General features: G+C 50.1%; 1 protein-coding gene across 4 annotated transcripts; it reads left to right on the top strand.

The window, feature by feature from the left end:
* Window positions 1-11,793: 11,793 nt before the first annotated feature.
* On the top strand, window positions 11,794-17,481 carry FATE1 (fetal and adult testis expressed 1). 4 transcript variants are annotated; one of them, XM_081567534.1, is made up of 5 exons: window positions 11,794-11,919; window positions 12,867-12,985; window positions 15,572-15,669; window positions 16,040-16,115; window positions 16,893-17,481. In XM_081567534.1, exons 1-5 carry the CDS (start codon window positions 11,814-11,816, stop codon window positions 17,022-17,024), a joined length of 531 nt encoding a protein of 176 aa, XP_081423660.1. In that variant the 5' UTR covers window positions 11,794-11,813; the 3' UTR covers window positions 17,025-17,481. The 4 variants fall into 4 exon arrangements, with proteins under 4 accessions (XP_081423660.1, XP_081423659.1, XP_081423658.1 ...); XM_081567533.1 differs by having other exon boundaries at window positions 16,037-16,115; XM_081567532.1 differs by having other exon boundaries at window positions 15,563-15,669.
* Window positions 17,482-22,185: the final 4,704 nt, after the last annotated feature.

The following is a 22,185-nucleotide window of genomic DNA, read 5'->3' as shown; positions in this document are numbered from 1 at the left end:
ACCCCAGAGTCCCGGGACTCACTGGGCATAGGGGAGGGGTGCTGGTGGAGTGCAATGTTTGCCAACCTGGGAGTGTCACTGCTTCCACTCTGGCCATGGGACTCAAGAAGGGCCCTACCTGTTTGGAACTTTGGGCCTAGCTTGGTGGGGGAGGCATGAGACAAGAGATAGCAGCAGAGCATGTAGAACTTTCTGCTACAGGGCAGCCATGAGTCTGGAGGTGGAAGATGCCAGAGAAAATCTTCCTGAAGAAGCCACATCCAACCTAAAGCTTACAGGATGAGTATAAATCAGTAAGACAAAGAGCATGAAAGACAACAAAACCAGGCAAAGGGACCTCACGTGAAGAGGCCTGAAGGCCAACAAGGCCATCATGTTTTTAAGGAAACAGGAAGCCAGGACAGCAGAAAGGGAAAGCTGTCTTTCCCTTGTGCAAGACTGGAAAGATAGAGGGAAGCCAGTCCACCCAGGCCCCCCTACGCCACACTCTGCATTGTAGTCTTTACTCCCTGGATGATAGCCATAGCCTCCTACCTTATCTCTTTGATCCTGTTGAGCCCATTCTCCATACAGCAGGCAGAGAGATTGTTTCAAATAAGCTTGCTCATGGCCTCTTGCTCCCACTACCGCCAGAGTAAAGACTACGCCAGAGTAAATCCCACATGGCAGTGGGATTGTCTAGGTTGGTGAGACAGGAGACAGACAGAAGTAAACCACTGGGAAGAATTTTGCTCCAACACTGAATTATATATTTAAGAAGTTGTATTAGGTTTCTCCAGATGCAGAATGCATAGGAGATAAAGTTTTACGAATATAAATATTATCTGTCTATACATATAGAGATATAGAAAGATATTGATTTATCCTAAGGAATCTCCTCATGCAATTGCAATTATGGAGCCTGGGAAGTCCCCCACAGTATGCCCTCTGCTAGTTGGAGTCCTGGGAAAGCCAGTGGTGTGAGTTCTAGTTCAAAGGCAGGGGAAGACCAATGTACCAGCTCAAGTCCTCAGGCAGAGAGAGAGAGGGAAAAGAAGAGAGGTGTGTGTGTGTGTGGGGGGGGCAAGTTTCTCCTTCTTCTGCCTTTTGGTTCTATGTAGGCCCTTCATGGATTATATAATGCCCACTTACATTGGGGAGGGCCATGTGTGTTACTTGGTTTACCAATTTACATGTTGATCTCATCTGGACACAGCCTCACAGACACATCCAGAATTCATTTTTAGCTAAATATCTGGACACCTTGTAGTTCAGTCAAGTTGACACATAAAATTAACCTTCATAGAGGGAACAAAACCATGTACAGTGACTGACTGGGTTGTGAGACAGTTGGGAGGACCCTCATATGTGAGTTTGGGGGCTCAGACAGTAGGCTAGATGGTGAGCCATTCTCCTAGAAGGTTGAATTGGTTCACTTCCACTGGAGGAAAAGTAGGTTGTGGCATGTTGAGTGTGTGGTGTGGAGTGTCTTAGGGGAATGAAAGAGGGAAGTCTAGGCTGAAAGAGCAGATATTGGAGTCAACTGAGGTACCACAAACATGCTAAATGAAGTCTGGGTATGGGCTCGATGGGCCAGGCAGGCAGGAGATAACCATGGGAGTATAAAGTCCTGGAAAGCAAGGGAGGAGAGTGTTTTTAGCAGAAGAGAAAGGACAGTGATACAAAATGCTTCAAGGAAGTTGGGTAAGATGAGTAAGATGGATCTAGCTGTCAGGGGGGCATTGGTGACCTTGGCCTGGGGCACTTTTAGTTGAGTGGTGGGCCAGAGTCAGGTAAGGCGAGGAACGTCTGGGAGGTAAAAGGGTGGAGACAGAGTTGGGGCAACACTTTCCAGGAGTTAGGCTTCCGGGTGGCTCAGGGGGTAAAGTGTCTGGCTGCAATGTGGGAGACCGGGGTTTGATCCCTGGGTCAGGAAGATTCCCTGGAGAAGGAAATGGCAACCCACTCTGGTATTCTTGCCTGGAACATCCCATGGATGGAGAAGCTTGGTAGGCTGGAGTCCATGGAGTCGCAAAGAACTGGACACAACTGAGCGACTTCACTTTTCCAGGAGTTGAGAAAAGATAGTGGCACCAGTGAGACAAAACACCATGGTAGGAAAGTTGGGTACTTTAATATTTGTTTGTCTACCATTCAGGTCATTTTTATTCAACAATTATGAGTTTCTACCATGAGGGACACAGTGCAGTAAGTGCGGGGGAGACAGAGAGAAGCAAGCAAAGCCTACAAGGTCTCTGCCCTCACGGAACCGCTATCAAACGCTGAAGAGGATGTGGCTATATTTTTGTGCTGAAGAGAGTGATCCTGGAGAAGGGAGTAGCCAAACGCCCAGGAAGCTGCAGAGATAAGTCCCTGAGAGAGCTGAAGCTGGGCACAAACACGAGGGTCACCAGCCCTGCCAAGGACGGCCTTGCAGGCAGTGGGCAAATCCCACGGTGCCAGCTTCCAGTGAGAACTCTGCTAGAAGCTGAGTTCTTCACAGTCCACGGCCCCTTCCCTGCCATTTTCCAGTGGGATCACTGAGGTACATTGCCTAGGGTCACACAGCCACTCTTGAGGAGCCATGGCAGGAGGGGCAGAGCAGCGGGACCACAGAGCCTGGACTCTGACCCACCCTGTCCTCCCTGGTGTGTCCTACTTGTGTTATGACCTGCCTGCTGGCCCTGTCTTGCAAGAGTAAAGGGCAGGGTAGAGTGGGTCAGGGGCAAGAGGATATTTCCTGAAACTCTTGTGAGTCATTCCCTCCCTTGGACCTCCTCCTGTTCTGTCCCAGGGTCCTTGAGTTAAAGGCAGGGACATAGTCCTATGGATCTGCATCTAAGCCCTGTCTATGAATTGCTATGTGAACTGACTCACACCCTGGTCTGTCAAGGGCCCCAGATTGTCTGTCTGTAAAATGGAGGACCCTGGGAAGAGGATCGGCTTTGTGGATCTTTGGAGACCTTGTCATTAGTTTGCTGGGCCTCTCTCTCACTCACCCAGGGTTATCCTCTCTGTGTCTTCCTCCAGGTCAGAGGGGCTGCTGCTGGATGTGCTTTTGAGGCTTCAGCGTTTGTGTCTTTACAGCACTTTTTCCACCTCTCCGTTATTGTGGGCCATGTTCCTCTGGCCCCTGACTGTCCTGAATTCTACAGACACATCACATTTCTCTCACTGGATATGGAAATGATGGAAAGCAGGTGCAGCGCTCTGTGAGGAGTTACCTGGCAGGCAAGGCCAAGGACTCTGTGAGGTCACCTGGTCCAACCTCATCCCTTGGGAATCAGGAGACAAGTCCTTCCCCACCCATGACAAGGGTTCCCTGTACCCAAGGGACTGACAGGTAGTTGTCTATGCCCTCTGGGTTTTGGAATCTACTGCCAGCTTCCAGTGGAAGGGATTTGTGGGCCAATGGGGAGATGGAAAGGAAGAAGGAGCTGCAGGGTGAGCAGCTGCTATGCTGGGCAGAGGGGGAAGGGGGTAGAGAGTGGGCTTCCTGTCATCTCGCTTGCTCTTGGTCCTGCTTCTGTTCCACCTGCAGGGCAGTCCAGAGTTACTCTTTGGGCCATTAGCCAGCAGCTATCACCTTAAACTGGGTGGTTGCAGCTCCCCCTGACTTGTCCAGGTGGCCGCCCCTCACAGGAGGAGCTCAAGGGACCCAGAGCATCTTAGTGGTCCTGTTCTGCAGGTGGGCTCATCAACCAGGTCTGGGCCTGTGTCAGTGTCTTTAACTCACTTCTGCTGGGGCTGCTTCCACCACACTCCCAGGGAAGCAGAATATGGCAGGATTAAGGGCAGGACCAACACAAAGCAATGCCCTGCTCCTGTCCCCATAGAGCCATGGACTTCTGGCCCATCGGTTTCTATCTGCCCTTGAGAGCAGGAGCCCCATGAGGATGGGGACCTGGCCCCTAGCCCCAGCACCTGGCATGCATGCAGGCTTTCTCAAGACGATCCTTCTGGATGAAAGGAGCCCACACGTGGAAACCAAGGAGCTCCCTGTTGCTTCCCGCTGATGACTGTGTCCCCTGGCATTTATTTCCCTCTCTCTGCTAGTGAAATGGCCCTCCTTCCCTGGGCCAGCTACCATCCTTGAAGTTTGCTTTCTGTCCTTCCTGTCTTTTTAAGGAATGGAGGGACATCTGCCAGGTTCTGGTTGGGGAGGGCCCCGGGGCTCCAGGCATGACCTCAGTACCAGCTGCTTCCAGAAGCAGGAAGCAGAATTGTTTACAGGTTCCTAAGTTTCATTAGCAAGTAGAGAGGAAGCTCCCAGATTCCTGGAAGAACTGGGTTTGCAGCCAAAATCAGGCTCAATCGCTGGGGCTTGATGTGGAGTTTACTGAGACTCTGCTGTCATGCAGTGTGGGGCCACCCAAGACGGACGGGTCATGGTGGAGAGGTCTGACAGAATGTGGTCCACTGGAGAAGGGCATGGCAAACCACTTCAGTATTCTTGCCTTGAGAACCCCATGAACAGTAAGAAAAGGCAAAAAGATAGGACACTGAAAGAGGAACTCCCCAGGTGGGTAGGTACCCAATATGCTACTGGAGATCAGTGGAGAAATAACTCCAGAAAGAATGATGGGATGGAGCCAAAGCAAAAACAACACCCAGCTGTGGATGTGACTCGTGATAGAAGCAAAGTCCGATGCTGTAAAGAGCAATATTGCATAGGAACCTGGAATGTTAGGTCCATGAATCAAGGCAAATTGGAAGTGGTCAAACAAGAGATGGCAAGAGTGAACGTCGACATTCTAGGAATCAGTGAACTAAGATGGACTGGAATGGGTGAATTTAACTCAGATGACCATTATATCTACTACTGTGGGCAGGAATCCCTTAGAAGAAATGGAGTAGCCATCATGGTCAACAAAAGAGTCCGAAATGCAGTGCTTGGATGCAATCTCAAAAACGACAGAATGATCTCTGTTCATTTCTAAGGCAAACCATTCAATATCATGGTAATCCAAGTCTATGCCCCGACCAGTAACACTGAAGAAGCTGAACTTGAACGATTCTATGAAGACCTACAAGACCTTTTAGAACTAACACGCAAAAAAGATGCCCTTTTCATTATAGGGGACTGGAATGCAAAAGTAGGAAGTCAGGAAACACCTGGCGTACCAGGCAAATTTGGCCTTGGAGTACAGAATGAAGCAGGGCAAAGGCTAATAGAGTTCTGCCAAGAGAACGCACTGGTCACAGAAAACACCCTCTTCCAACAATACAAGAGAAGACTCTACACATGGACATCACCAGATGGTCAACACCAAAATCAGATTGATTATATTCTTTGCAACCAAAGATGGAGAAGCTCTATACAGTCAGCAAAAGCAAGACTGGGAGTGGACTGTGGCTCAGATCATGAACCTCTTATTCCCAAATTCAGACTTAAATTGAAGAAAGTAGGGAAAACCACTAGACTATTCAGGTATGACCTAAATCAAATCCCTTATGATTATACAGTGGAAGTGACAAATAGATTTAAGGGACTAGATCTGATAGACAGAGTACCTGATGGACTATGGACAGAGGTTCATGACATTGTACAGGAGACAGGGATCAAGACCATCCCCATGGAAAAGAAATGCAAAAAAAGCAAAATGGCTGCCTGAGGAGGCCTTACAAATAGCTGTGAAAAGAATAGAAGCAACAAGCAAAGGAGAAAAGGAAAGATATTCCCATCTGAATGCAGCATTCCAAAGAATAGCAAGGAGAGATAAGAAAGCCTTCCTCAGTGATCAACGCAAAGAAATAGAGGAAAACAATAAAATGGTAAAGACTAGAGATCTCTTCAAGAAAATGAGAGATACCAAGGGAACATTTCATGCAAAGATGGGCTCGATAAAGGACAGAGATGGTATGGACCTAACAGAAGCAGAAGATATTAAGAAGAGGTGGCAAGAATACACAGAAGAACTGTACAAAAAAGATCTTCACGACCCAGATAATCAGGATGGTGTGATCACTCACCTAGAGCCAGACATCCTGGAATGTGAAGTCAAGTGGGCCTTAGAAAGCATCACTAAAGAACAAAGCTAGTGGAGGTGATGGAATTCCAGTTGAGCTATCTCAAATCCTGAAAGAGGATGTTGTGAAAGTGCTGCACTCAATATGCCAGCAAATCTGGAAAACTCAGCAGTGGCCACAGGACTGGAAAAGGTCAGTTTTCATTCCATCCTCAAAGAAAGGCAATGCCAAAGAATGCTCGAACTACCACACAATTGCACTCATCTCACATGCTAGTAAAGTAATGCTCAAAATTCTCCAAGACAGGCTTCAACAATACGTGAACCGTGAACTTCCAGATGTTCAAGCTGGATGTAGAAAAGGCAGAGGAACCAGAGATCAAATTGCCAAAAATCCGCTGGATCATCACAAAAGCAAGAGAGTTCCAAAAGAACATCTATTTCTGCTTTATTGACTATGTCAAAGCCTTTGACTGTGTGGATCGCAATAAACTATGGAAAATTCTGAAAGAGATGGGAATACTAGATTATCTGACCTGTCTCTTGAGAAAACTGTATGCGGGTCAGGAAGTAACAGTTAGAACTGGACATGGAACAACAGACTAGTTCCAAATCGGGAAAGGAGTGTGTCAAGGCTGTATATTGTCACCCTGCTTATTTAACTTATATGCAGAGTACATCATGAGAAATGCTGGGCTGGAAGAAACACAAGCTGGAATCAAGATTGCTGGAAAAATATCAATAACCTCAGATATGCAGATGACACCACCCTTATGGCAGAAAGTGAAGAAGAACTAAAGAGCCTTTTCATGAAAGTGAAAGAGGAGAGTGAAAAAGTTGGCTTAAAGCTCAATGTTCAGAAAACTAAGATCATGGCATCTGGTCCCATGACTTCATTGGAAATAGATGGGGAAACAGTGGAAAAAGTGGCTGACTTTATTTTTCTGGGCTCCAAAATCACTGCAGATGGTGATTGCAGCCATGAAATTAAAAGACGCTTACTCCTTGGGAGGAAAGTTATGACCAACCTAGACAGCATATTAAAAAGCAGAGACATTACTTTGACAACAAAGGTCCGTCTAGTCAAGGCTATGGTTTTTCCAGTAGTCACGTATGGATGTGAGAGTTGGACGGTGAAGAAAGCTGAGCGCCGAAGAATTGATGCTTTTGAACTGTGGTGTTGGAGAAGACTCTTGAGAGTCCCTTGGACTGCAAGGAGATCCAACCAGTCCATCCTAAAGAAAATCAGTCCTGGGTGTTCATTGGAAGGACAGATGTTGAAGCTGAAACTCCAATACTTTGGCCACCTCATGTGAAGAGTTGACTCATTGGAAAAGACCCTAATGCTAGGAAGGATTGGGGCCAGGAGGAGAAGGGAACAACAGAGGATGAGATGGCTGGATGGCATCACCGACTCGATGGACACGGGTTTGGGTAGACTCCAGGTGTTGGTGATAGACAGGAAGGCCTGGCGTGCTGCGTTTCATGGGGTCGCAAAGAGTCGGACACGACTGAGCAACTGAACTGAACTGAACTGCTGTCCATGGAGCGGAGGGCAGCAGACTGTCATGCCCCCTGGGTCTGAATGGCCTCTCCATAGAATCCCAACTTAAGAAAAGGGTTAAAGAGCACTGTTCTGGGTGAAGAGAGGCTGGAAGAACCCCAACCACACTTCCCTGAACACATGAAACAGTGGGAAGCTGGATTTTAGCCCCATCTTCCATGTGCAATGGGAAACGGAGGCTCAGCACAGAGGAAGCAATTTGCCTAAGATGCTCCGGGGTCAGAGGTAGGAGATGCTCCCAGGTGTACTGACCGCAGGTCTGGGTTCTCACCATCTCCCATTTCTGCTTGCAAGGGAGGTGGGAGTAAGTAGCGGCCGTGGCTATCAGACCTCAAACCATTCAGGCATCTCTCTATAGAGTGCATGGCTGGCTGAACGGCTGGGAGAGGCTAGTGGCTGGAAACTATTGGGTGGGGGCAGGTGGTTGAGCAGGCGGAGAAATAGACAGACACAAGACGAGGGCAGACAGGCAGACATGCAGGAAACAACCTGAGGTGAACACTTGCTCTGTGGGGAGGGTGGGATTGGATGCAGCCTAGATTTCAGCATGAACTTGTATGCAATTAACTGGGTTTGTTTGCTCCCCAGCGGAGGCTCCACGCTCAGGATCACCTTCAGGGAAAAAGATGATATGTTTTCTTTGGAGATGCTTAGCTTGAAGGGAGGGAGAGCTTTCAACCCCAACCCTCTCTGTTAATAAAACAACTCCTATTTTAATAATGATTCAAGCCCTCCAGCCGACAGTTCACAGGAAAGAAATACAGAAGATCAATAAACATATGAAAAATGCTCAGGTTTATTCATAATTAAAGCAATATAGATTCAAACAACGAGATAGAGATAATTTTTCACCCATCATAATGATGCCTTATGGAAAGTTTCCTAATATCTTCCACTGACAAGGCTGTGAAGAAACCAGCACTTTCTTCCCCTTGCTGAGGTCCCACTTGCTCCAGCCTCTTCAGAGGGAACAGTGTCAACAGCATTCAAAACTGTCAGCATGTGCACCCCAGAACCCCACAATTCTACTCTTAGGCACCAGCTCTACAAAAACACGTTTGCAAAGAGGCATATCCAGAAATGTTCCTTGCTCCATTGTTTATAAGAGAGAAAGGCTCTAGATACCCCAACTGCCCGCGAGTATGTCAATAAACAGGAGTGCAGCCATGCAGCAAAATACTGTATTGTGTTCAAATGACGTGAGGCAGATTTGTTCTGACACGGGAGATCCCCAAGGCACACTGTTCACTTCAAAAAGTAAGTTTCAGAACAGCACGTACCGCAAATGTATGATCTCATTTGTGTAAAACACTACAAACACACACACTCACACACACACACACACACACACACACACACACATCTAAGCCAGATGTTTTCTGCACCCCTCCTCCCCGCTCCCAGGTCATCAGTCTAACCGATGGCTGGGGGAGATATTTGGGCTCCCTGGCTCTCTTGTCTGGAAGCCTTCCACTAGGGTTGAGGTCTCTACAGCCCACCACTCACACCTGGCCCTGGGCCGTGCTCCTGGCCCCGCTAAGATTTGGAAGATCGCTCTGTACTCGGGGTGCTCTCACTCTCTGGGCCCCTAAGTTTGTCCAGCCAGAGAGCGGGGCTTCTGGAGTGTTTGGAATGAGAGTTTGGGGCAATTTCAGAAGGAAACTGTGGTATTGGTGCCCAACCCAAGAGAGGCAGACACGTTAAGGTGGTGAAATGCCAAGGTTTCTGGATGGCACTGGGGGCGTAGGGATTGGGAATAACGTCTCCACACCCCCTTTGCTTGGATTTAGGTGGTAGGGTACTTTGCCACCAGGAGACAGTTCTTCTGCATGCACCTGGACCTAGTGACCCAGTGCCCAGGAGTGACCCAGGCACCCAGGGCCCGGAAGTGACCCAGGGGCTAGGGTCAAGGCCAGTTGGTAGTGAGAGAGGAATCTGATCTGAGGTCAGTAGTGCAAAGTCATGCCCATACCTAGTGCTTCCCAGGTGGCACTAGTTCAGGAGACATAAGAGATGTGGTTTGATCCCTGGGTCAGGAAGATTCCCCAGAGAAGGAAATGGCAACCCACTCCAATATTCATGCCTGGAGAATTCCATGGACTGAGGAGCCTGATGGGCTACTGTCCAGGGGTCGCAAAGAGTTGGACACAGCTAAACAACTTAGCATGCGTGCATGTCCGTACTTATTCAGGTCTGCTGACTTGACCGCTCTCAAGATCAGCCACCCTGTAGGGAGGAGACTATTAGTTCCATTTTCTAGTGGGGAGACTAAAGTCCAAAGAATTGAGTTCGTGTGGAAGATAGGCAGGGCATACGGCTGCCACGTAAAATACAGGGTACCCAATTAAATAGGATACTTTTTTAGTGGACGTACTTCCCAAATGTCGCATGTGTGAGTGTGAGTGTGAAGGAAAGGGACTAAACCCGGGTATCCTGCATTGCAGGTGGATTATTTACCATCTGAGCCACCAGGGAAGCCCATATGTTGCTTACTTATGCTAAAAAAGAAAAAAAAAAAAAACATTGTTTATTTGAAATTCAAAGCCAGTGGGTATCCTATATTTTTATCTGTTCAATCTGGCAATCCAGGCCTGCCAGAAACCCATGGCTGGTTCCTGCTTTGCAGGCTCCTAAGTCCCACAGAGCACACTTCTTTCTCCTAAGGTGACCCTTCGGAAAGCTCAGATTTCATCACAGCTGCTCCACCGGAGCTGGAAAGGGCTTCTCCTGGGCCCTCAGGAATGCAGGCAGGGCCTTTGTAAGCCCTATTCTAGAGAGCTTGTTCCTAGCACTGGACAGGTGGGACCAGGGAGGGGGTTAGGCAACCCAGATCAGCCACCCTCTCTAAGGGAGCTGGCCCCTCGCTTTCCTCACTGTTTCCTTCCTCCCTTCCTCTTCCCCCACCCACAGCCCCCCTATCCTCCTCTCCCTCCTACCTGGCCCCAGCTGTGCTTGGTTTCTTTACAAATAGCCTCCTCTTCCCCAGGAGCTCTGAGGCTATTCCCAAGGGCTGAGGGTTCACGTTTGGTGGCTGTATGAGTCAGAGTTCTCCAGAGAAGTGGAACCAATAGGATTTATGTATGTGTATGTATATGTGTTGTTGCACTCACTCATTGAGTCATATCTGACTCTTTGCGACCCCATGGACTGTAGCCCACCAGGCTCCTCTGGCCGTGGGATTTCCCAGGCAAGAATACTAGAGTGCGTTGCCATTTCCTTCTCCAAGGGATCTTCCCGACCCATGGATCAAACCTGGGTCTCCTGAACTGGCAGGTGGATTTTTTTTTTACCATTGACCCACTATGCACATATATATATGTGTATAAAGAAAATTTTATTTAAAGAAATTGGCTCATGCCATCATAGAGCTAGCAAGGCCAAAATTTACAGGGCAAGTCAGCAGGTTGGAATGTTAGGGAGGGGTTGAGTGTAGTCTTGAGCAGAATTTCTTCTCTGGGAAACCTCAGTCTTTGTTCTTAAGGCCTACAACTGATTGAATGAGGCCTATTCACAGTATCAAGGATACACATGTCCTTTACTTAAAGTCCACTGATTATAGACATCAACAGCTACAAAAAATGCCTTGATAGCAACATCTAGACCAGCACTTGATGGAATAATTGGAGACCTTAGGCTAGCCACGTGGACCATAAACATGACCACCGAGGTCTAGTCAATAGGGAAGCTGAGGGAAAATTGGACTTAGAATAGGGGGTGCAGGGATGGGGACACTGGGGGCTCCAGTAAGCAGGCCCCTCTTCTACTGCACATCCCCCCTTTGGTTCTCATGATTCCTGTCCAGGCTGATCCAAGGCATCAAAAGCCACGTCCCTTGCCTGGCAACTCTGGATGGGGGAAGGCAGGATGCACTCTGCAGAGGACGCTTTCTGAAGGGGGCTGTGGCCTGGACTACTAGCCAGAGCTGGCCTTGCAGAAACCACGATGGGATCTAAACCTGCTTTGGCCACTGACCGACTCTGGAGTCCTGTGCCAGCCCCTGCCTCTATCTAGAAATGAGGTCAAATCAGATGAGCTGAGATCCAGGGCAGTTTTCCCAGGCAAAGATTCAGAGCCTTATCGCTTCTCCTAAGTTGCTTACAGAGCAGCAGAGAAGAAGATCTCGAACCCAGCCGGCAAGATACAGCAGGAACAGGAGGTGCCGGGTTCAAGGCTTGAACTCAAAGTGGGAGTCTGGCTCCACCCCCGTGTCCAGATATATTTTCCTCAGAGAGCTGATTTCCCAAGCCTCCTCTGAGCCTTGGTCCCTGTGCATTCTTGGCCATTGCTTACAAGTGGTGGTGATGGCAGGAGTAGTCCCGAATCTCAAGGAAAAGATGCAAGTGCCAAAGGATGAAGACCTGCTTCTTGGAAGCTTTCGAGATAACCAAGAGCGTTCAGTGACATCAGGTGAGGATCCCCCGTAATGTCCCTTCCCTTGGGTGTCTGCACCTGTGCATGTATGTTAGAAAATGAACAGGTGTGGCTTAGCAGAAGCATGCATGTGTGTTTGCATTTATTTGTGGGTACCTGTGTGTGGGGTAATGGGATTGATAAAGTGAGCCTTTTGTAGGGTGTGAGGGCGAAGGTTGGATGAACACCCCCCCCCAATTGCAAGCCACCAGGGGGTCTTATTGCAAAACACTCAGTGGGCTCAATTTATAAGATCTTTCAAAGAAATTCTCTCTCCTAACCTTCCAGTACCTTCTTCTGCCCTTTAGAGTAAAGCTCCTTATCATGATCTACAAGATCCATACAAGGTCATCTCCTCAATATACGTCCTTCTGTGGCATGCTGACCCAGTCCACAGTGCCTTTAAGCCTGTCTTATAACATCCCAAGACTTTCTTCTTCACAGCCTTTGCACTAGGTGTTCCCTCTTTCCCTAGATTTTCTATGGCTGGACTCTTTCTCTTTCAGGTCTCTGCCTCAATGTTGTTTCTGACTTTTCTAGAAGTAGCCCCTTCTTTATGTCTTGTTATTCGGTTGTTATTGTTTTGGGAGCATGCATCTCTTGGTTTGCACTGATGGATTATTTCCTGTAAACCCCCTTCCCGCCACTACTTTCTCTGTACACACACAGACAATCAATTTTTGATTGCTGTGATCTTGTTTCTTTGCCATTGCTTGCTCTTTAATAACCTGGCCCAGAGCTTGACACTCAGTAACCACTTACTATATTTTGAGTACATGAAGAAATTGAGACCCGAGATTAGCTAGTAGATGTCAGAGAATGGGTGTTGAGTGCTTCCTAAGATGTTGGGGGACCCTATCCTTTTTTTGTTGTTGTGTTCTGTTCCCATGAAGCCTTGGGATAGCCTCCATGGGTGTTCCTGGGGCCTCTGTTCTTCTCCCTAGAAATGAAGGATCATATATCTCAGTTGCTGCGTACTTCTCAGCGGCAGCAGAAGGTGGATCCAAAGGCTGCTGGCTCTGCTGCGGTTTGGAATATGGCTGCAAACCAGCCCAAGAAAGTGGTACTGTATGGCACTTGGTGGCTAGCTTGAGTTTGGGGGTACCAGTTGTAGCAGCTCTGGTATGAAGATGGTAGGTCAAGCAGGGCAGATGTTGACTTTGGGGGAAGGACAAAGCTCCTGTGTACTGGGCAGGCAAACGAGGGCAGCAAGGTCTGGCAAGAGATCACGGCCATTCTTTGTTAGTTCAACCTTGAGGGTCCAGAATGTCCGAAACACACATTGCTTGGGGAGTACATATCTACTTTCTTTTACTAATAAATGAGTAAATATATCTATATTTGAATCTCTATATGTATATCTGTATATATCTATATGTTATGTCTACTTCTCTCTATATATATATTTCTACATAGAAATATGCAAAAGTATAAAAATTATTATATATATATATATATATATATATATATATATATAGTTGCTATTTAGTCTCTAAGTTGTGTCTGACTTTTTGAATCCCCATGGACTGCAGCACGCCAGGCTTCCCTGTCCTCCACTATCTCCCAGAATTTGCTCTAATTCATGTCCATTGAGTCAGTGATGCTATCTAACCATCTCATCCTCTGCTACCCCCTTCTCCTTTTCCCTTTAATCTTTCCCAACATCAGGGTCTTTTCCAGTGAGTTGGCTCTTTGCATCAGATGGCCAAAGTACTGTAGCTTCAGCTTCAGCAACCTTCCTTCCAATGAATATTCAGGGTTGTATATATATCTCCCAGCATATATAAATACAGATATACATGTATCTATATCTATCTTAGGGCTGGGACTAGGGTAAGGCAAGTGAAATGCCTATGCTCTCTGGCTACTAGGAAATCCAGTTAATTGAATCTGAGCATTTTGTAGCTAATCCTTTAAGTTACATTCTATATAAGTGAGGGAATGTTCTAGAAAAAATAGTGGCTATACTGTTGCAAAGGATACTGGGAAAAGGCAGCCATTTTGGAGAAGAGGAAGTCCTGACTCTTCTCTGGAATGGCACGAATCCCTGAGTGTCATCCTTCTGTAGCCAATTCTTTTAACCTACATTCACCTTGGGTGACGGAAAGTTTTAGAAACACGATTGTTATACCATTGCAACACCTTTGGAGAGGAGGGAGACCCGACTGTTCCAGGCAATCATGTGAGTCTCATGTTCTGTAGCCCATCTAATAAGTAAGCTACTTTTGCTGCAGATGAGGGCAATTTTAGAAACATGGTTGCTATTCTGTTGCAAAGGTTATAGGAGGTGGAGGGAAGGCAAATTGACTGGAGAGGGAGGGAGACCTGATGTTCTAGAAAATCAGCTGAGTTACATTTTGTTCCATTGTAACGAGGGAATGTTGTAGAGAAAATGGTAGCCATGTTGTTGCATTAAATATGGGGAAAAGGCAGCCATTTTGAGGAGGAGGGAGACCTGATTGTTCCATGAAATCACTTAAGTCTAGTAGTTCTGTGGCTGATTCTGTTAGCTACATTCACCTTGGATGTGGGCAAGCTGCTTATGTTCTAACTCTGATGTAGAAGCTGGGGGCACTGAGGGGGATTTAATCAATCTCTAGATTAATTAGAGTTGCCTGTTAGGACCAGAGAAATATACCTTTAAAAATGGAGTCCTTATATTGATTTTAGAAATTAAATTTAGACATTTAGAATTAAATGTATCAATTCTATATATTTATTCATCATTTATTTTTGAGTAAAATGTTAATGGAATGCTATTGCCTCTGAGAGAACCACAACATGAAAGAACAAAAAAATCATAATACTACTCTGCCCATTTGGGAAAAAAGATGTAGTGTGCCTTAAAAAATATATGAAAATAAAAATAACACTTTTGGAAATAATTGACAGAGGGGAGCTGGACTTGCTGCAATTCATAGATTTTTAAAATCCCCATCAAATGTAAATAAAAATCTGATGTTTTGCAATGTATATAACTCTAAGTAGAGAGTTTCTAAAATTAAAAATAAAAGAGCAAAAAGACAATTCCTTCGGACAGTTAGACCTGTCACATGATTGGTGATCACAAGTTATCATCAGGCTTGCATATGTTTTTAAATTAATTCTTATGATATTGACGTGTTAAAAATAAAATGTTTTATCTCAAACAAATGAACAAACAACACATCCTACTCACTCATCCTTATTTTGCCTTCAACTCTCTCAAAAAGCATTTTCTCCTTCTGATCCCAATCTATAGGAAAATCAAGGGGGTGGTGTGGAAATTGTTCTAGGAGAGACTCTCCATCTAATTTTTCTTTATAGTCCTGGAGTCTTCCTGACACACACTGTCCTTTTAATGCTGTTTTTGAGGTATCTTACTGCCTGCAATGCAGGAGACGTGGGTTTGATCCCCGGGTTAGGAAGATTGCCTGGAGTAGGAAATGACAACTCATTCCTGAAGTCCTGCCTGGAGAGCCCCGTGGCCAGAGGAGCCTGGTGGAGGTGGGGTGGTGGCAGGCAGCCAACTTGTGTGACTCCCAGGCTCTTCTGATTCCAGAGGATCAGGTGCCACGTGACTCCCAATGGGGTGCACTGATGCTCCCAGACAAAGTGTGGGCCCAAGCAGGATACTTTGACTGATGGTTCCTTTCCCTAGGGGCTGCAGCTGCGGGGATTTGGAATGATGGGAGAACAAGGCTATGGTGGTGCCCGACTCCAGGAGAATCCTGGCGGCTGCCAGGGCATGAGGTCCCAGTATGAGCGGTAAGAAGGACCCCATGGACCCTGCGGGAGAGAAAGGCTGGGGCTTTTTGGGCAGGGACTTGGGGACCTGGCAAGCAGACTGCCCAGGAGGGAACAGTGAACAGCTGGCCATGCTTGGAGTATGGGGGCTCTGTTGCTTCCTCGCCACAGCCATAGAGCCCCCTGGCTCCTTGCCCGTTCAGGGCCTCCTAGCATCCCACAGCTGGGCCAGCTCCCAGCCCTCAGGCCACAGGACCTGCGACCAGAGAAGGGGAGAGCTCCAGGCGAACAGACTCATGGTCCAGAGGAGTCCACAACCTTACCCATCCACCTTTATGTCTCTCCTGGGACCACCAGAGGCTCTGACTCTCTGTGTTTTATCTCCCAGCAGCCGAGAGCTAAATACACTGGCTGAGATTGGTCTGGAAGAGCTCAATGAGCTGGAGATGGAGATCATGAGAAGACAGGTGAGTGTCTGATTGCCAGGGACCCACTTGAAGGTGGGAGGCAGAATCATGGTGTCTTGGGTGGGTGGAGCCACCCACCTTGAGGATACCCACCCTCTCCAATTGTATTCACCTGCTAGCAGTGGGGGCAAGGTCAGGCTTGCTTCCCCTTCACCCAGCCTTCTTGTCTCCAGTGTCCTATCTTGAGGCCCAGACTCAACCCCATCTCTCTGCCTGACATGTGGGAAGGGAGAAGGGAGGAGAAGAGGAGGAAGCGGGGACATCAGAGGATAAGAGAAGTTTATTCAGAGAGAGTGATGCCAAGAGGTCTGAGCCAGGGGTCATGTTCATTCAGACCAAGTTCAGGTCTCCTTGGTTCGAGACCCCAGCAGGCATGGGCGTGGGCAGGAGGGATGTCTTCCCTGGTGGCCCTCTCTGGCCTTGCATGTCACCCCATCCCGAGGCCCTCACTCTGGTGCTGCTGTCCCCATCCCCTTCCCTGGCTCCCACCAGCACAACTGGGATGGGTTGGCTTCTTCCAGACAATGGGAAGAACTGGTGATGGTGGGGGGCAAGGTGGCGGGGACTGAAAACACAGATAACCCAGTCTCTGGGTTCCACTGAGCCCACCCCCAGCCCCTGGTCAGCTGCTCTGCCTGCTTCTTGCCCAGAGGCCCTTTTCCTCCCAAAGCGCAGCAGAGGCCCTTCTTGGTCTAAAGTCATATTTCCCCCCCATTGGTGTGCTGTGGACTTCCCTAGTAGAGCCTTGTTCACCAGCCAGCTCTGGTCTCTCTGCAGCTGTTCATGATCACTGAGCGTGTGCGTGACCTGGAGGACCAGAGAGCCACCTGGCGCCAACGGGAGGTGCTGTTATTCACCATACTGCTGTCTTCCTGCCTCGCCAACCTCTGGCTGTGGACACGCCAGTGATGCTTCCTGCCAGTCCGTCGTGCAGCTGGAGCCCTTCAGTCCTCCCCTTCTTCCCTTCTCTCCCTCAGCCACCTCTGCCCATCCGCCTTCTAACTTTCAGCAGCCTTCAACAGCATCGCAACTATTTTCCACCTCTGCCTGAGGGAGGCCCTAGCTGCTGGGAGGTGGAGGAAGTGTAGAATCACGAAGGTCAGAATGGGCTGAGATCCAGCCCCTTTGCAGGGAGAGTATGGTGGTTTCTGGTCCCCACAGTAACAGCAGTGGTAGGTGCTTCCTCCTTCCCTGCCAGGGCTCCATGGTGACCATCTTGGAGCTAGACCTTGCCTCTGGGCCCTCAGTGTCTCTTCTGTTCCATCCTTGGCAGGGGCTTGGCTGTGTCTTCCCTGTTTTCTTCAATGTTGTGCTTAGGGCTCTGCACATAGAATGTTCTCAATAAAAGTTCAGTTATAGCAGCAAACCCTGGTGACTGAGTTTCTTGCATCCAGGACTCACGTGGGGACAGCCCCTCTGAACAAAATCCTTGGTTCCTCCTTCCCAGGCTCATCCTGCCTCTCCATTCCCAGCCCAGGTGGGGGAGGCACTCCTTAGGGACAGAGTTTGGCAAAGCCCTTCCTGTGGGGCTCCCGCCAGCAAATGCTTATGGGGACGTAGTTTTGCAGCAGCAGCTTGTCCTGGTTGGGCATTACAGGGACTCAATCAGAGAAATCTCCTGGATAGGACCACAAACATTTCCATTTGCTCAGGAGGAAATTGAGGCCCAAAGAAGGGAAACATGGCCCCGGGGTCATCCAGCAAGACCGAGACAGGGATGCATCTAAGATGGGTTCTCCTGACCCCATCTAGGGTCTAGGGCTTGGCCTGCCTCCAACAGATCACTCGAGGACCAGCCCCAATTCGGCTCTGGAGGCTGGATGCAAGATCACACAGAGGGACTTTGAACCCTTCTCCTCTGTGTCCACAGCTCTGAAATGTTCTCATACAGGACACAGTGCTGATTAGGGTACTGGGACTTGGCCTAAGAGGGCAGGAGTGTCACTGCTTCGGGCCTGGCTTCAGGGCCAATGTGCTGGGGGCCAGGAGGCCATCAGAAGAACTGCTGCCCTTTCTCTGGGACCAAGGGTTAAATACACATTTCTCCGCGGGCAAGGACCTGGATCATTACATTGTTATTGGCTTTAGTGGCTCAACAGAGCTTATCCCAGTCCCCAGGTCGGTCAAGGCTTCTCCATCTCTAAAGGTGAGAGAGTGTGCTAGTCACTAGATATACAATAAACATGACGACGTGTGTGTGTGTGAGAGAGAGAGAGAGAGTGTGTGTGTAAGTGAGGAGGGAGGGTGAGGGGAAGAAAATTGAGTCCTGGAGCCTGCTCTGACTCCGCCCCACCCCCTCTTTGGCCCTCATTGGCCCCATACAGTGAGGGGGGGTTCCTCCTCTCTTGACACTCGGGGGCTTGCAGTACTTCTGAGAGTGGAGTGTGGGTCTCCTGTTAGCGCTGTGCCATCCCATGCACGTGACCACTGGAGCGTGGGCTCTGCTGAGAACAGAGATAAGAGCATTTGGTGAAGAAACCGTTGGAAGATTCCCTCTCTGGTCCCAGAGCAGAGGGGTGGGACTGGGGTGCCAGAGGAAAAGCCCTGCAGAATGGGGATGAGGCAGTGCCTGGCCACAAGGCCCAGGGAGGACCAGGAGGCCACCCCTCTGCTCCCCAGCCCTCCTGAAGGTGCTCCTTGCTTCTACTCCAACTGGGCCATGGCCACGCTCAGAGGCGGGAAGGTGCTGCAGGGCGGGGCTGGGCCTAGCCTCTGGGACACGGTGTGCATGTGTGCGAGTGGACACAGACATGTTTGCAGAAAAAGTCTGGTTGAAAATATGTTGTGAAACAAAGGTTCACCCTTGGGAGCAATTTAGCTACGATGCAAACAAACAGTGCAGCGGCCCCTGGAGAAACGCCTCCTGGGCCAGGAGGCCGCCCCTCCAGCCTTCGTAGTGACTGCTCACTGATCTGGGCGCTGCCTGCCTGCACCATGTCCGCTCCAGGCTGGCCTCCTCTGCAGGACACCACAGGGGTCCTCTTGTGGGGGTTGGCGTGGTCTGCCTGGCCCTCCGGCCCTAGTCCACCTGGAACATCTGTCCCCTTGCTGATATTTCCCTGTCAAGCTGCCCTGGCCTTGCCAAAGCACTCCAGCAGGTGCCCAACCCTTCTTCACCTTGAACTTCCCCATGGACAAGCTGGGCCAGTGCAGAGGAGACTGACTCATTGATAGTTGGGGTGGGGGGATGCTCCTCTGCAGCAGGTCGTTTAGCACTCTGCTGTGCTACTTCCCACGAGTGCCCCAGGCTTGGTGGCCACGGCCATTCCCCCTCTGGATGAGGAGCTGCTTGGGGGGGGGGCAATCTTCCATTGCCTTCCTCACCTGGCACCCAGCAGAAGTGAAGGGCTGGAAGGGTGGTCTCTGACCAGGGTCTCCAGGGAATAATTCTGGCCAAATGGCCTCCCGAAGGGAGGTCTGGCCTCACCTTGCTCACAGGGGCCTGGCCTTCTGTGGAAAACCCGTGGGAAATTCAGTCCATTCGTACCTTTACTACCCCTAGCACTCCCACTACGAGCCAGCACACTGTGTTTTTAAGGTATTAGATCACACGAGTCCTGCTTCACTACATCCTCCAGAAACAGGCAAAAAGCATGGCACATGCAGCTAACAAAGCCCCTTGTCCTCCCCCACAGCCCCTGTCCTGTCAAGTGCCTGCGTGGAGGTAAGTCCCATGATTGGCTTGGTGTGCACCCCAGCAGACTCTGACTGTCATGTGGACACATGTGTCCCTGTGCATGCCTTGAGCTCTGTGCAGAGGAGCCGTGCAAGCCATCCCAGGCAGCCCTTGGAGAGGGGCTGGGCCCCCCAGCTACGCGTCCCTTTCCTGTGTACTCAGTGGTGTCCGACTCTCTGGGACCCCATGGACTGGAGCCCACCAGGCTCCTCTGTCTGTGGAATTCTCCAGGCCAGAATACTGGAGTGGGTTGCCATTTCCTTCTCCAGGGGATCTCCCCAACTCAGGGATAGAACCCACCTCTCCTATGTCTCTTGTATTCATGGGTGGATTGTTTACCGCGTGTGTGCACGTGGGGAAAGCTATAAACCTGTTCCATTGGGCTGGCCCTCAAACCCCCTCCAGCCCTTCCAGAAGCTGGAACTCAACATATTCCGGGTCCTTTTGTCTCAGCAGCTGGGAGAGGCGGGCAAGTGGGGTGGGAGGTGGGAGGGTGTGTGGAGGGGCTCTGTGTACCTGGCAACAGCCAGAAATCCGGGCCTCTTGAGTCGCCACTTAAGGGCTCTGGCCCACTTTCGCTTCCCCAACTCCGGCCCCTCTTGGACGCCAAGTCCAGGGAGCCCTAGAGGGGAAGGAATGGATTCCCCCCCACCCTGCCCCACCCCAAGTACCTCTTGTCTCTCCCAAGTTTCCACCTGGCTTGCCCTCTGGCCAGGTAGGTGGGCTGGGACTGTGAACAAGGCCAGGAGGCAGGTGCCTGGGGGTGGTGAGCTGGTGACTCTGGGTCCCCAGACACAAAGCCCTGAGCGGTACGAGCTCCATGTAAGGGAGGGCTCCTCAGGGAGCCTGGGAGGGGCTGGCTCCTGGGTCTGGGCAGACGAGCAGCTTCCACAGCCAGGCAGCCTAGCATCCAGCTCTCACCTGCTGGCAGCCTGGCGTGTGCGGGCCCCACAGTGAGAGGGTCAGGCATCCAGCCAGTGGGCAGAACTGTTTCTCCAGTGGGCAAGTGCTGCCCTGGGCCGAGGCCTCAACCTCGCCTCAGCTGTGGGCATGGGCTCCTCTGGGCCACTGCCAGCCTCCCCTGCTCACGTCAGGCAGGGGAGGCGGCTCTTTGACTGAGAGGCTGAGAAGCTGCGTGGAGGTTCAGGGATCCCCCTGGTCTGGGAACAGGAGCTTTGGGAGGTCTCTACTGTCCCTTGGTGCTGATGAACCCCCAAGGGCTCGTCTCTGACTGGAAGCTTCTTGGACAGACCTATAGATGCTGACTGTGGCCAAGGGACACCCTGCCTCAGAAGCCATCTGACTGGTGAGGAAAGGTCGATGGCCTCCTTAGGGTCAGGATTGGAGCCCTATGTGTGTAGATCCTGGAGCTGGACTTGACATGGGCCCTTGTGTGCCTGGCCTGTCCTGGGAGCTGAGAGAAAGTGGCTGTGTGGGGGGACTTTGTTCCTTGTCCAAGTGCATGAATGAAACCCTGGGTGCTTTAGGGGTATGGAGGCACTGAGTATGTGTGAGGCTAGGCCTTCTCTAAGCCTGTGCTCTAACCACCCTGCCACCTCCTAGGGGACAATATAGGGGCCAAGAGCGCACCTGGCCAGGAGGGGTGGGGTGGGAGAAAGGGGGGAGTCTGTGGGTCTCACCTGCTGCATCGGCTTCCACTGCCAGCCTGCCCAGGGCGTTTATGGGCATCCGAGGTCAGAGCACGGGGACTGCACCGCTGGGAGCTCCCTGGCTTCCTGCATGTGAGGAGTAATGGATGTAGGGCAGGGCAATGTACATGTGGCGCTTCTCCCATAGTCTCTGCTGGGACTGCAGCCTTTGCTTTCAGCTCTTTGAGTTGTACCTCGCCATCCTCAGGAGATCCTTGAAGGAGGGCACCCGTTGTGGGTCTCTCAGGCTTTGGGAGCCAGCCCCACTGCCATTTTGGCAGATATTTCTACAGTGAAGCCCATTACAGCTTCTGCCTGACGGAAGATTCCAGAACCAGCTTGCAGGCCTGGGGCAGGGATAGGCTCCCCATTTGGCCCTCCAGCTGAGCTTGCCCTGCATGTCCCTTTGAGCTCAGACCAGCCAGTGTCTGCTCCATCCATGTCAGACTGTGGTCATAGGAGGCAGCTAGTGTGGACAGCCAGCTCAGTCTATCTCTTGCCAGTGTCTGGGCCCTGCTGCTGGTGGAGCACGCATAGAACTTTTAGTATCACTTGTCAAATGGTGGCTGACTTCTCCAGAGGGAGGGTCCCTGAGTTCTTGCGCTGTGCACATGTGCATGGAATTGAGTCCCATCTGTGGCTGACATGGTGTGTGCCTGGTGGGCCCTTGGCCTCAAAACTGCCAGTGCTTGCCCCAGCCACCTCCCCCCACCACCAGGCTCCAACATGAGATGGTTTCACAGGA

This window comes from Giraffa tippelskirchi, chromosome X (assembly GCF_054371585.1).
Source record: "Giraffa tippelskirchi isolate mGirTip1 chromosome X, T2T-mGirTip1v1.2.pri, whole genome shotgun sequence".
Classification (NCBI taxonomy): domain Eukaryota; kingdom Metazoa; phylum Chordata; class Mammalia; order Artiodactyla; family Giraffidae; genus Giraffa; species Giraffa tippelskirchi.
This window is presented reverse-complemented; position numbering and strand designations above follow the sequence as displayed.